This window comes from Melospiza melodia, chromosome 1 (assembly GCF_035770615.1).
Source record: "Melospiza melodia melodia isolate bMelMel2 chromosome 1, bMelMel2.pri, whole genome shotgun sequence".
Classification (NCBI taxonomy): Eukaryota; Metazoa; Chordata; class Aves; order Passeriformes; family Passerellidae; genus Melospiza; species Melospiza melodia.
This window is the reverse complement of record NC_086194.1, coordinates 116,465,827-116,478,579: the sequence shown is the minus strand read 5'-3', so window position 1 is coordinate 116,478,579 and position 12,753 is coordinate 116,465,827. Positions and strand designations below refer to the sequence as shown.

The 12,753-nt window shown below is 45.6% G+C and overlaps 1 protein-coding gene and 1 long non-coding RNA gene across 3 annotated transcripts; both read right to left on the bottom strand.

Annotated features, from left to right (window-relative positions):
- Nucleotides 1–4,696: 4,696 nt before the first annotated feature.
- CBLN2 (cerebellin 2 precursor) lies at nt 4,697–9,920 on the bottom strand. The gene is made up of 3 exons (XM_063165315.1): nt 9,600–9,920; nt 7,333–7,452; nt 4,697–7,020 (listed from the first exon to the last, which is right to left on the bottom strand). Exons 1-3 carry the CDS (start codon nt 9,918–9,920, stop codon nt 6,823–6,825), a joined length of 639 nt encoding a protein of 212 aa, XP_063021385.1. The 3' UTR covers nt 4,697–6,822.
- Nucleotides 9,921–10,047: 127 nt separating this feature from the next.
- LOC134430143 (uncharacterized) lies at nt 10,048–11,928 on the bottom strand. 2 transcript variants are annotated; one of them, XR_010030740.1, is made up of 3 exons: nt 11,869–11,928; nt 11,036–11,122; nt 10,048–10,173 (listed from the first exon to the last, which is right to left on the bottom strand). It is a non-coding gene; the product is annotated as an uncharacterized LOC134430143 (long non-coding RNA). The 2 variants fall into 2 exon arrangements; XR_010030741.1 differs by lacking the exon at nt 11,869–11,928 and adding an exon at nt 11,366–11,425.
- Between the last annotated feature and the right edge of the window lie 825 nt (nt 11,929–12,753).

The window sequence follows — 12,753 nt, the reverse complement described above, 5'->3', positions numbered from 1 at the left end:
GAGGGAGAATAATCTGTGAGTAGTCAACTAAAGCTGTCATAATTTTGTATGAACAAGCTTTCACACAGTTGGAAAAGCATTGAGTATTTTAAGAAATACTCAAAAAATTCATCATCACAAGCATTTCAAATATGCATGAAAGGGCAACAGAGGGCAAGAGAAGAGAAATTAACATGTCTTAGGGAGGTAAGTGTAGTGGGAATCTTCTTTTCTCTACTGGATATTTTTAGCACAGTTCATGAGGTATAAGAAAACAATAGAGCCATTGCAAAGAAGTAGATTAATGGATGCTTTCCTCACCCAGGTGAAATAATTATGTAAAACTGGATTTACTTGACAGTCAGGCTTAAAGGACAGATTCTAGAGAGATTGTAAATTCTTGAGAGAGCTCATAGCTCTACAGAAAATTTCAGGTAGGGAAGAAGCCAGGTTTTAGAAGGTCTACCTATATCCATTTAAACTCCATCCTAAAATAGTCCTAGTCATAGTATAACAAACGGCTGAGAAAATTCTATTGTCAGTAACAACAAATAAGAATTTAAAAGAAATATTTTTTAAATATTTTTTCCATATTCTCACTGTCACAGAACACTTTAGGAGAAACATATTTCTGTGCTAATTTATTTCTTCTAATGAAAAAATTTGGAGGACCCTTTATCCTTTATCCACTGTAGTCTCTGTACTCTTAGTTCTGATATGTGACAATGCAATGCATATCTCTAGATGTAAATTAACACAGTCAAAATTAAGTCAGCATATGAGGATTACTGTTGCTAAACTAAGCATAGGGACATGCTTGCTTTCAGTTTTGATGAGTTCTAAAAGTTTCCCATCTGGACTCAATAGAAGGACAAACTGAATCTCCAGCTGTGGTCTCCCTGAATGTCTTTTTGAAGCAATTCCCACACTGTGCTAAAGTTTTACTCATCACAAAAGCTTCCTACAGAACATGAGATATTTAAGTATTTTATTAATAACTGTATGCTTCACTTTGCCCTAATGTTACCTAAACTGTGCCAGCCCTCACACACTGAAATATATACTGCTATTTGCTATTACTCTGTAATAGTAGTCTTATCTGTAAGCAAAGATAAACAGCTTTAGGTATAGAATGACAAAAAATAAATTAAAAATCAATTTGTTGAGGCCACGTTTCAGAGCAAGAAAGGTCAAAATGCATACCAAAAAACCCAGCTCTCTTGATCCATTCCTAGCTAAAAATGTATTTTACATGCATGTGTACATATACATGTGTGTGTGTGCCCTTTTGTGTATATTCACACACTGAAAGCATTTCAAAGAATTAGTTTTAATTAATTTAGCTACATCAGCAGAAATTACAATGTCATGATAACTACTAATTACTAATTTATGAACTTAGGTTTGGATTGAATTTATAGCACTGAATATATCAATATGCTGAGAAAGGGTCTTATGATACAGTTGATCTCACAAAACAATTTAAATTATTTTTATTCCCATGGCAAAAGTAACACTTCATTCTTACAATGAAAGTACTGTCAGTCAGAAAGATTAGTTTAAAAACTTAACTTGGGTATTTTATGAGTTTTGGAGCATTTGTCAATAAGACCAGAATTTCTGTTGACACAGAGGGGTTTTTTTGGTACAGAATTTATAGTCATTATTTGCTTCTCCATGTTTTGCTATGTCATTATTTATACCATCTGTTGTATGTGACCTGCAGGGAACCAGCAAGTTAAGCAACTTTATTTTGCTGATGAACAGCAGAGAGGATTCACTAAATAGGTTAAGCTATAGGAGCTAAGAAACAGGAGATTTTAGATAAACTTGGTGTGTGAAGTATATTTTCATTATGACATTCAAATAACATTAAGTACAATTAGTGGTCTTTAGATTTTATTGGCAATACGAAATAAGAAAAAATAGATCATGATTATTTTAGATAAGACCATAAACATGGCTAGTTTGGGGATCGATTTAAAACATGCATTCAAAATATATTTGCAGACCTTTACTTATATTATCAAAAGTATGATTAGTGTCAAAATACCTCAACACCCAAGAATAGTTGTGTTACCTAAGGGTTTGCACTAATTACTGCTGCAGGTTTTTAAATGAACATAATGGTAGATCATGACCAAATCCAAACCATACAATTCAAGCTCAATGGTTCTGATGTTTTTCATAAGCTCCACTCACGTGTTATAGGAAACAGTAGACATTTTGGTGTACTTATAAGAATATCAGATATCCTGATATATTTTTTGTTAGAGGTGGAACAGAACCTCTGTAGATTACAACAGGGATTATGCTTTAAGAACAATTAAAAGAGCTTCCCAGCACATTACGAGTAGGCTTATTTAAAATAACAAATGTAAATAGATTGATTAGTAACATTGGAGTTGGTGTAAATTTAATGTTAAGAGGCACTCAATAAAGTCCATTCATAAAAGGAATGAACTTTACTGAAGTGAGACAAGCAAGATCAGCCTCTTAGTTGAAATGACAATGTATTTATTTCACTATGGAACACTTGAATTTTACTGATACTTGATTATATAAACAGCTGATCTAAATTCTTGTCCATCATCTGCCCAGCCAGCTAGTCTGTGTCTAACTACTCTCATGATGGATATCAAAAATTCCCAGGAATTTATAAACTCCAAGTGTGACTTAATTAACAGGTGGCCAGGAATAATAAAGTTCTATTTTAAGCATTATGACAGGTGAAATCATGTCAGATAAAAGAAGCCACTCTATTAAGAAAATGTGCATTTTACAATGTATCATAGTTTACTACTGTGTTTAAAAATTAGTCATGACTCCTCATGATAAATGATCCTGGAACAATTGTTCAAAACAGTAAGTGGTTCCAAATCTAGAAACTATGCAATGACTCAAAAACATTCCTTGGCCTTTCAACAATATATTAAAAGAGGGGAATTGATTAAATTTCTTCAGTTGCTTATAACTGCTTAATGACAAGTCATTACACATGAAAATAGGTATATTAATGACAGTGTTTTTTGAGTGTTCATTAACAGTAGAAAGTTATCCTGGATCAAAGCAGACAATTAATCATAAGAGATATTTTTAAACAATGTTACCTGTGAGTCTGCCTATTCTTGAAACCAATGTCACATCAGAAGGACATGAAACCACTTTCAGCTATTTCTGAATAAATCCACCAGTAAACAAGCCCTTTTAGCCTATCTTCTACTTTGACAGATTGTCCAAGAAACAAATTTGGTCAATAAAAACAAAATGTTCTCTCTAAAAGTTAAAAAAGTCACAGCTGACAAACACAATGTAACTTCTAAACAACTCCTTAGCTTCATGTCCTGTCTCTCTCCTCCTCCCACAGATCCAGCTTGCAAGATGCTGACCAGTAATGAGATACACCACACATCCATCACACCCACTGTCTCAGGGGGAGGTGAGAGCACACAGGCTCTCTGGCAAGGCTGTGCTCAAACTCGGGTATAAAACTCAAGGAAGGCAGCGATATATATGAGGAGAATTTATCGCTCCTAATAGAGCTCCTGGCTGCCACCCTGCCGTAAATAGGCTGGAGAAGTACTAAAACAGTGAGCACCAACAACACCCGGGTACAGAGCGTTCCCTGGAAGGGAAGCAGTCAAACAGACAGTGGTTTCATAGGAATTTGTTACAACTGTTACACAGCACCTTGTGAGGAAGATTGAAAGCTGTTGGAAGGGGTCTTGTGCTGTTGCTCCCACAGGAACCAGTTGTTTTGGCGCCACTGGTCTACTTCACTACCACGTGTTTTACACTTCTAGCTCTGGTGGTGCCCCTCAACATTAAATTTAAACCAACTCTGAATGTTACCCGAACTATTTATTTATATAAGTTATTTTCTATAAGTTTACTCTTACTGTACTGAGAGGCTCCTTTAATCATTCTGATTTCATATTTCCTGCAATCTCCAAAGCTGCAGTTGTATATTTTTCTCCTCCAACATAAAATATATCATGCTATACACACCTTATGAATACATCAAGATTTCTACCATTTCCAATAGCAAGTAGATTGCATGTTCTCAAACCCAGATGCAAAATTAAAAGGGAAAAGGTAATAATAAATATTGCAAAAAACATAAAAGAAAAAAAAATCATTATTGCAATTAGTGTACAATAAGAATTTACTCCACATTTATTGTAACTGCTTTTATAGGAGTCCTAACTCTATAGCTTAGCATGAAGGACACAAGAGTAGCAGAGGGAAAGTGGCATTGTATGAGATACCTTCTTTAAATTCAGAAGATTGGCTGTCATTAAAACATATTTATAAAACAGAAAAAACCATGGTCAACATTACTGAGCTTGAATACATGAAGTGAGATATTCAGATTGTCCAGCTTCAATGGCCTAAGAAACTTCCAGGGATAGTTCCAAGGAAAACATTGCCATTGGCCTCATTTTTCTTAGGAGAGCCAGAACGAAGATGTCATTGCCTTATTCAAGCCAAATGAACTGAAATAAATGGGAAAACTGAATGTGGTTATGGTAGGCAGAATTTAAAAAAAAAAACTGAGTAATTCTTATTTTAAATTATTTTGACTGAGTATTTTTATTTTAAATTAAAAATATAGTAGAAATTAAAAACTTTGGAACTTGAAACCACCTCAGTTTCTGTTTCCTTGAGTGACACGATCGAGTTATAAACACAAGAAGTAGTTTTACAATGTCAAACATTAAGATAACTGTATTTATTGTATTTTAATAAAAAAAGGTTGCTGCTGACTCAGGTTTTACTTCATGTACTGAAACTTAGCCCTGTGATATTTTGCAACTAGAAACATTGCAGTCATGCCAAAGCACAAAGAGGAACTAGAAAATGCAACCCATTTAAGAAACCAACAACCTGAAACCAATTCATTAAGTAACTGAGAAAGTGAAACAGCAAAGCAAACAAACCACATCAATGGTCAAAATGCACAAAAATGTTAAATATTAAATTGGCTTATATATTAGTCATCTGAGGTATATAAGCAACACAGATAAGGGTTTTTTAAGAATATATGACTTTAATTTTGTCCCTTGAATGATAAATTTACAATGAAAATGACATGTCCACCATAATTTTGAAATACAATGTAGTTACCACCGCTTTCCTGAAAATGCCTTTCCATTATATTTGGTTGTGGCAGAGAAGTAAATTTGACAAAAAATAAATTCTTATGCACATCCATCCTTAGGGGATTCATAATAAAATGGCACATTTAAAACTAAATAAATATTGATAAAAATTCTATAAAATAAACATTCCTCCTGGATCTCCTCAAACAAGATTTTCCTCACATGTTGTCTAGTACACCATTTCAAAAAATCCAAAAAATCCCACTGAACTGAAAAATAAAATTAAAAAACTGAAGAAACAGGATCAGTTTATTGAGAAAGAGGCAAAAGGATACAATTGACATTGGCCTGATATTTTACCTCTTGTTGATTGGGACAATAATTTTCTCAGTGTTCAATACCGATGTCAGTCCAACTCTAGAACTTTGAGGCCATTTGTGTTGGGAAGAGCAGACGCAGCGAATATATGCATGGCACCTGTGCCAGCTTCTGGAGCATTTGTGGATCCTCTGAGGCCACTCTCCCTCTGAGGCGCCTCTCCCTAAGGCTGTCAAAGATGCTTGTGCCTACTCCTACAATACTTGCCACAGACAGCTCAAGCAGAGATGGTTTTATTTAATTTGGAAGAGGAAAACTTTGCTCTGCCATCTCTCTGTGCTCCCACAATGTGTACTCAAGCATTAGTGGACAAATATATCAAATAAATATCAGATAAAAACCTCCAAAATATGGTAATGCAAAGAAAGTATATATTTTAGGGTATGGACAGAGAAGATATTCAAAGCCTCCACTGTTGCTTCTAGAAATGTCAGGACAAGTCAGAAATGTCAGTTCCTTTACCGGTTTCCAGATTGTAATTGAAGGATCATGTAGCTCTCTTACTCTCTCTTTCTCTCTCTCTAAATAGGTCTATAAAGATCAGCTGGAAAGTGCAGACAGAAATTGTTCACTGGTTAGCTTTACTTAGAGCTACAGGGTATATATGTGCTTTGTTTTGTCTTATTGATCAATCTAGCTTACATTTTTAGTACACACAAACAAAGATCAGGAAAAATAAAAAGTTGATGAAAACACGAACAACACAAATAAGGTTCCAATCGTGCAAATTTTGCTTCACTGGATAAAGCACTTCTTGACACAGTAATGTCCAGAATCCCCCTCCCCCAGAAAAAATACAGGACTGAGACTGAAGCCATTCTTTTTTTTTCCTTTTTTTTCTTTTCTTTTTTTTTTTTTTCTTTTTTTTCCTTAAGGCTATACAACACAAAGAAATAAAGCATGGAAGAACACCTCATTGGGCTGAACACTCCATTCTTCTGGCTCTAGAGTGAGCCTTTGACAAAGCGATTCTGTGGTCCGAGTTATTTGTTTCATTGGGACAACAACAAGAGAAAGAAAAAGAGGAAAAAATGAAAGAGATGAAAAAATCAAAAGAATAAGAAAGTCAATGATCCCAACAATAAAATCCAAAACTGACTTTACAATCACAGGTACAAATTGCTCAGGTCGATAATTTCATTTCTCCTAAAGATCACTGTCGTCTAAAACTAATTAGAGGCGCAGGTTCCAAGGAATTGTCAATATTCAAAGCAAATGTTGGAGTTTAGAAGGTTATCATTCTTCTACTGTGACAGTCTGACGGGGTGACCGAAAATATTGTCATGTGCTGCCAAGTTCAGTGTGTCATTAACAATTGAATCCTTGCTCCGGCTCATGGATCTGTCTCCTATTTGGCCTTCTTTTATAGAGGAAAGACTAAGAAGCCGGAAAAGGTTGAATATTTCCACCCTCCCATGAGGTTACCCCTTTCCAGTTTGAGATGCACTTTGTCTTCTCTTTCCATGAGGAGCAAGACCCCATTGCTGGCTGCTTCTCTGGTGACGTCCTGATCCCCTGCAAAAGCTGAAATCACTGGGTAGTTGTTTTGCATTAAACTTACCTAAAAAGTGCAAAGAGACAGAATCTGAGTTTTCGCAATACTCTCAATGATTTTTTTTTTTGCCCTGTGCACATCACTAAACTTTTGTACAGGTCAGAATCTAGGTTGAATTAAGCTAAGGAAATAGGCAATGCATGATTTCTGTCATGTATACAGACCCCTTTAAAAATAACCCACAATCTCATTCTTCAGCTTCTGTGTTTTGGTTTTTTTTTTTTTTTTTTAATATGAGTCTTGAAATTGGCATTTGAAGAAAAAAAATAAAAAAGAAAATGAAAGGAAGGACAGCATCTTCTTTCAATTAGAACCCACCTGGATGGTTTGTCTGTTATAGACCTTGACCACGTGGAAACTGAAACTATATATCCCTTTTCTTGGTGCTACAAATATACTGGAAGTAAGATCAAAATGGTTGCCAATATTAACTAATACCTGGAAGGCAAACAAATAAAACAGAACAAAGAAAAGGAGAAAGAGAAAGAGAGAAATCAGAGAAATCAGACTCCACCTTAGAGAAGCACCAGCAAAAATTTGACATGAGCTCAATGACCAACATAAAGCAGAGCCAAAATGGCATTTGCAGCACAATTAAAAGTGCATGGCAGGGGAATGGAGTCAAGCTACAGAGGCATTTAAAAGGCATCAGAGTTAATAAAGCAATTTAGTTACACAAAAATCATCTCCAAAGTCTGTTAGATGAAGTGCAAATGTCCACACTGAGCTGTCAATAAAGCAAAGGTGGCAGAAGGAAGAGGGGGAGGAGTGTGAAATGGAGGGAAGGAGGGAGGGGGAAAAAGGTAGGAAAAAATACCAAAAGTAATTAGCTCATAATGGAAATGTAGCATTTTAGATAGCACTACTGAAATCAGAGCTGGCCTCGAGTTTAATAGGGTATAGAACTAAAACTGCACTACAGAGAGGGGCAAAGGAGGAAAGAGGACGCTCAGCAACAGCAACATCTGCCAGCTCATGTTCTCTGTCCCTCTGGAGGGCTGAGCCACTTGGACCACACGCTCCTCAGGAGGCTGGGATGGGCCTGCTCCTCCTTCCCGGCAAACACCTTAATTTTTCATATATTTCAATGGTTTTTTTGAAACAAAACAAAACCAAAAAGAAAGAGGAAGAGCGCTCCGGCAGATGTGCAAAGCCTCGTGCGGAGGCGGCGGCCGCACCCTGCCGATCCCGCCGATCCCACAGGGACCTGGCCTCGGCTCATCCTCTGGGGCCGTGTCCCGGCTCCCGTGACGGGAGCAGGGTTTGGCTCCAAGGGCACGGACACGGAAGAGCCCGCGGGTCGGTGGCGATGCCGTCCGGCGAGCGGGCGTGCCCGAGCCCGCTGCTCCGCCGGGGCCACCCCGGGGCACGCCCGGCACCCTCAGCCGGCGGGCTAAAACTCCGCTCCAGTGAAAAAATGCAAAGCGGGAGAAAAAAAACCAAACAACCACAAAACCATATTATCGCCCCCCACCCCAAAATCCCAAGCTTTTTTCTCCCCAACAGCCAAAGTCTATAGTTGCCCCCCAAAAAGGAACAAAAAAAATGATTTAAAAAAATCTTATTGTGCGAGCACCGAGAAAACGCCTTCAAACTCCTAGGAACTGCACATTGCCGGGTAAATTATCGAACATATACAATATATTTAGCAAGTTGGGGGGCTGATTTTTGTTGTTTGTGGTTTTTTTTCTACTGATCCAATTTTATGAGATCTCATATGCGACGAATGGCTGTGCAAACTCATTAGGAAGGACAGGTAGACCGATAAATGACAACCAGACAGGTAAGAAAAAAAGCAAATAACTCAAAAAACAACAAACAAACAAGACAAAACAGTCTGGTATGCTAATTTTGGCTGACTCTGCAATACTACTTCAGGAGTCACAAGCGGTAGGAAAAAAGGAAATTTCACCGCAAAAATAAAGTGAATGGACAGGGTTTGGTCTCCGGGATGGGAGCGGTGCGAGGCAGGGCAGGACAAGCAGAGCAGGCTGCTCGCTGCTCTGCCCGGCGCATGCCGTACGGGATAACACCATTCCGATACGGCCCGCCGGGGACACCGTTTGCCTCGTCTGATAACGCGGGAAACACCCTCTTCTTCCTCATCCCTCCCTCCCTCTGAGACACGCTGTGACATTCCCAAATGCGCTCCGAACAGGCAGATCCGGCGACTCCTCATCGGTACCACTCTGAATTTGCACCGAAGGAGGGATGCTCACGCTTCCCCCGGGTCGTTCCTGGCTGGCCGAGGCAATCCTTGGCTGCAAGGCGCCCCCGCACGCGTCCGAGGCACAGACTTTCACCTTAAAGCTCTTTCCGTACTAGCCATTGTGACCGGACAGGCAGGCAGCGTGTTCACCCCCGGCACCACCCTGGGAAAGCCCCGCAGCTATCTAAATGAACTTTCCAAAGTCGTTCTGGGCCGTTGAGACGTGAAGTTGCTATTGGGCGGGTGGGTCGAGATTTAGAGATGGAAGGGGAGCCAGGAGGAGAACACGCGTGCAGCCAGGGGAGGCAGGGGCGGGGGATGCCCGCGCAGGACGCGGGGACAAGGGGGAGCGAGGGCGAAGCAGGCGGCGCCTGACCTGGTCGAAGTAGATGGTCATGGTGCGGTTGCTCATCTCGGAGGGCTCGTGGTTGGTGCTGCGGGTGGCCGAGAAGGCCACCTTGGCGCTGCCCGAGCGCACCGAGATCCCCAGCGAGGAGGTGATGGCGCCGTCGGCCGAGGGGCTGGAGTCGCAGACCACCAGGCACTTGCCCTCCAGGACGATGGGCTCCGTGTCGTTCTGCGCCCGCACCGGGCACCCGGCGGGCAGCAGCAGCAGCAGCAGCGGCAGCGCCGCCGCCAGGCAGCAGGAGCAGCCGCCCGCCGGCTCCGGCAGCGCCCCCCGCCGCCGCCGCCCCATGCCCGGCGCCGAACCGCGGCTGCCGCCGCCGCCGCTCCGGATGGCCGCCGACATGCGGGCGGGCGGGCGCGGGAGGCGGAGGGGGCTGCGCGCCTGCTGCCGCCGGGGCGCCCTGCGGCCAGCGCTCTGCGGGACGGCGGCTGGGCAGCGGCGGCTGCGGCCGCGCCTTCCTCCCCTTCTCCTCCTCCTCCTCCGCCTCCTCCTCTGCGCGGGGCGAAGGAGCCTTCTCAGAGGGCGGGCGGCACGCAGCAGCCTGCCAAGGGGAAAGGCGGCGGTGAAGCACGGCGGCGGGCAGGCGGGGAGCCGGCACCGCGCCGCCCGGAGGGCTGCCCCTCCCCGCCCCCGGCGCCCCGGCGAGTACAACAGGTCTGGGAGACACCTGGCTGGTGTTCCCTCTGTCTCGGGTTCCCCAGCAGCCTGCCGTACTCCGAGGGGGGAGGCGGGGCAGCGCTGCATCCCCAAACCCCCGGCGGAGCATCCTGCGGGTGCCTCGGGCAGTCCCTTTCCTGCCCCACAATCAGTGGGGTCTCCCAAACCCGGCTCCACTTCTTCCCACAGCCCCGCTATTAACTACATCTGCGCGCCCGGCTTGTATCCGTCTCTTAACGCCCCAGACACCACGGAAGGAGATTTTATTCTTGCTATAAGTAACGCGCCCTCTTTCCCCTCGATGGAGCTGCCCCGCTATCTGTAGAGTTCTCTCCCGCCCCGGCCGGGCTCTGGAGCCGCCGCCGCCCTTCTCCCCGCCTGGGCACCGATTTGTACTTCCCAACCTTCTGAGACCCAAGCCAGGCTAGCACCACTGCTGCCGACCCCGGCGACTCCCTAAACTGGCGAGAAGGAGGCAGCCGGCTCAGATATCCCCCGGTTCCGACCCCGGCATGCACACATATCGCAGGAGTCAAAGCCGTGATCACGCGGCTTCTCCCTCTGAAGTTGCATCTCAGTTTTTGCCGTTCACCAGAACACCCGGTGATCTCGCTCCTGGGAGATCGCCCCTCACTTCCCCAGAGGCATCTCTACGGTTGCCCTAACCCTGCACCTTACTCTTGCTATCATTGAAAATGATATTTTGCTAAAAGAACAGCCGGCGGGGAGGAGAAGGGCTTTTTTACCTGGGAGGTCCATGACGGGAGAGGCGCGTTGGCTAGATAGCTCGTCCGTGAACTTGTATAGCTTAGAGAAAATGAGCCGAGATTGCGCTGGCAGAAAGAAAAGGAAACAGGAGTCGCCTCTTTCTCTCCCGCCCATTGCCAATAATCATCCCCCTCCCGCCAGCCGCTACCACCACCACCCCTCTTCCTCCCTCCTCCCCTCTTCTCCGGCACACACGCACACACACACACACGCACAGGCGCCCGTCAGGGATTCAGACACCGGCACCAGAGCGATGCTGCACCCCAGCCCTTGCCCCGGCCAGGCACCCCTGCGCCTTGGAGCCGCACCCCGACACAAGGCGAGCAGCAGCGACAAGCCGCGATGTTCCCACTGGGACGGCCTTCCCGGTGTCACCGGAGGCAGGGAAGAGCCGTGCCGCCTCTCCCCCCCTCTCCCCCGCCATTATTTCTACTTGAACCCGTCGTGCTAAGACGCCCCTGTTCCAACATGCCACCGACACGGTAGCGCTCACCAACCGAACCACACGGCATCACTCACTGGGAGCTATTTGGAATTCACAGACTTTGATTCTGACCGCAATAATCACTGAAAAAGACATGTTTTCGGGGCACTTCGGCCCGTAGGGCTGCGTCCCGCACGCCGCAAGGCCCCATTCCCACACACCTCGGCGCCCAAAGTTCGGCGGCGGCTCCCCCCTTTATCAACAGATTTCTTCCGCGGGGCGTCCTGATTCCCGGCCCGTTTCCCGACCCGCTCCCGAACATGGACCTGCTCCCTGACCCGCTTCAGGACTCTGGGGCTTGCTCCCCGACCCGCTCCCGAACCGAACCTGTTCCCAAGCCCGCTCCCGTCCCAGGGCTCGTTCCCGGCCCCGGCTCCAGTCCCTTCTCCGTCCCCGGTTCCCGATCCCTCTCCCGGTTCCCGATCCCTCTCCCGGTCCCGCTCCCGGTCCCACCCGCGGCTCCTCTCCAAGCGCGGTCGAGAGGCGCCACCTGGCGGCGGTGCGAGGCGAGCCGAGGGGCTGTGAGGGACTGAGGGAGCAGGGAGGGCCGGAGGGAACACGGAGGGACTGAGGGAGCAGGGAGGGACGGAGGGAACACGGAGGGACGGAGGGAGCAGGGAGGGACGGAGGGAGCAGGGAGGGACTGAGGGAGCAGGGAGGGACGGAGGGAACACGGAGGGACTGAGGGAGCAGGGAGGGACGGAGAGAACACGGAGGGACTGAGGGAGCAGGGAGGGACGGAGGGAACACGGAGGGACTGAGGGAGCAGGGAGGGACGGAGAGAACACGGAGGGACGGAGGGAGCAGGGAGGGACGGAGAGAACACGGAGGGACGGAGGGAGCAGGGAGGGACGGAGGGAGCAGGGAGGGACTGAGGGAGCAGGGAGGGACGGAGGGAACACGGAGGGTCGCACCCCGGCAGGGGAGGGAGGAGGGAAATTCCCAAAGGGCAGAACGCTCGGCTGAGGAGCTGGGTGGCCGCCGCCTCTGGCTGCCTGCGGGGCCTGGGTGAGCTGGGCTCGTAGGTCGCCCCTGCCTTGCGGAGTGATGTCTGTCACAGCCAAGGTTATCATCAGATGTTGCTGGCTGCAAATGTTTCGTGCTCCTGAGCTCGTGGGGCTGCTGCTGAGAGGTTATCAGCAATGCGAGGGAGGGTAAGGCAGAGCTCTGGCAATGCAGGTTTGAGAAACACCATTGCATTTTGATGCATTT

Excerpts from the sequence above, each read along its gene's own strand:
- CBLN2 (XM_063165315.1), bottom strand. The coding sequence starts at position 9,920 with ATGGGGCGGCGGCGGCGGGGGGCGCTGCCGGAGCCGGCGGGCGGCTGC. Across the intron at positions 7,453-9,599 it reads TGACCATCTACTTCGACCAG|GTATTAGTTAATATTGGCAA; the intron begins GTCAGGCGCCGC and ends TTTGCCTTCCAG. Across the intron at positions 7,021-7,332 it reads ATAACAGACAAACCATCCAG|GTAAGTTTAATGCAAAACAA; the intron begins GTGGGTTCTAAT and ends TGCACTTTTTAG.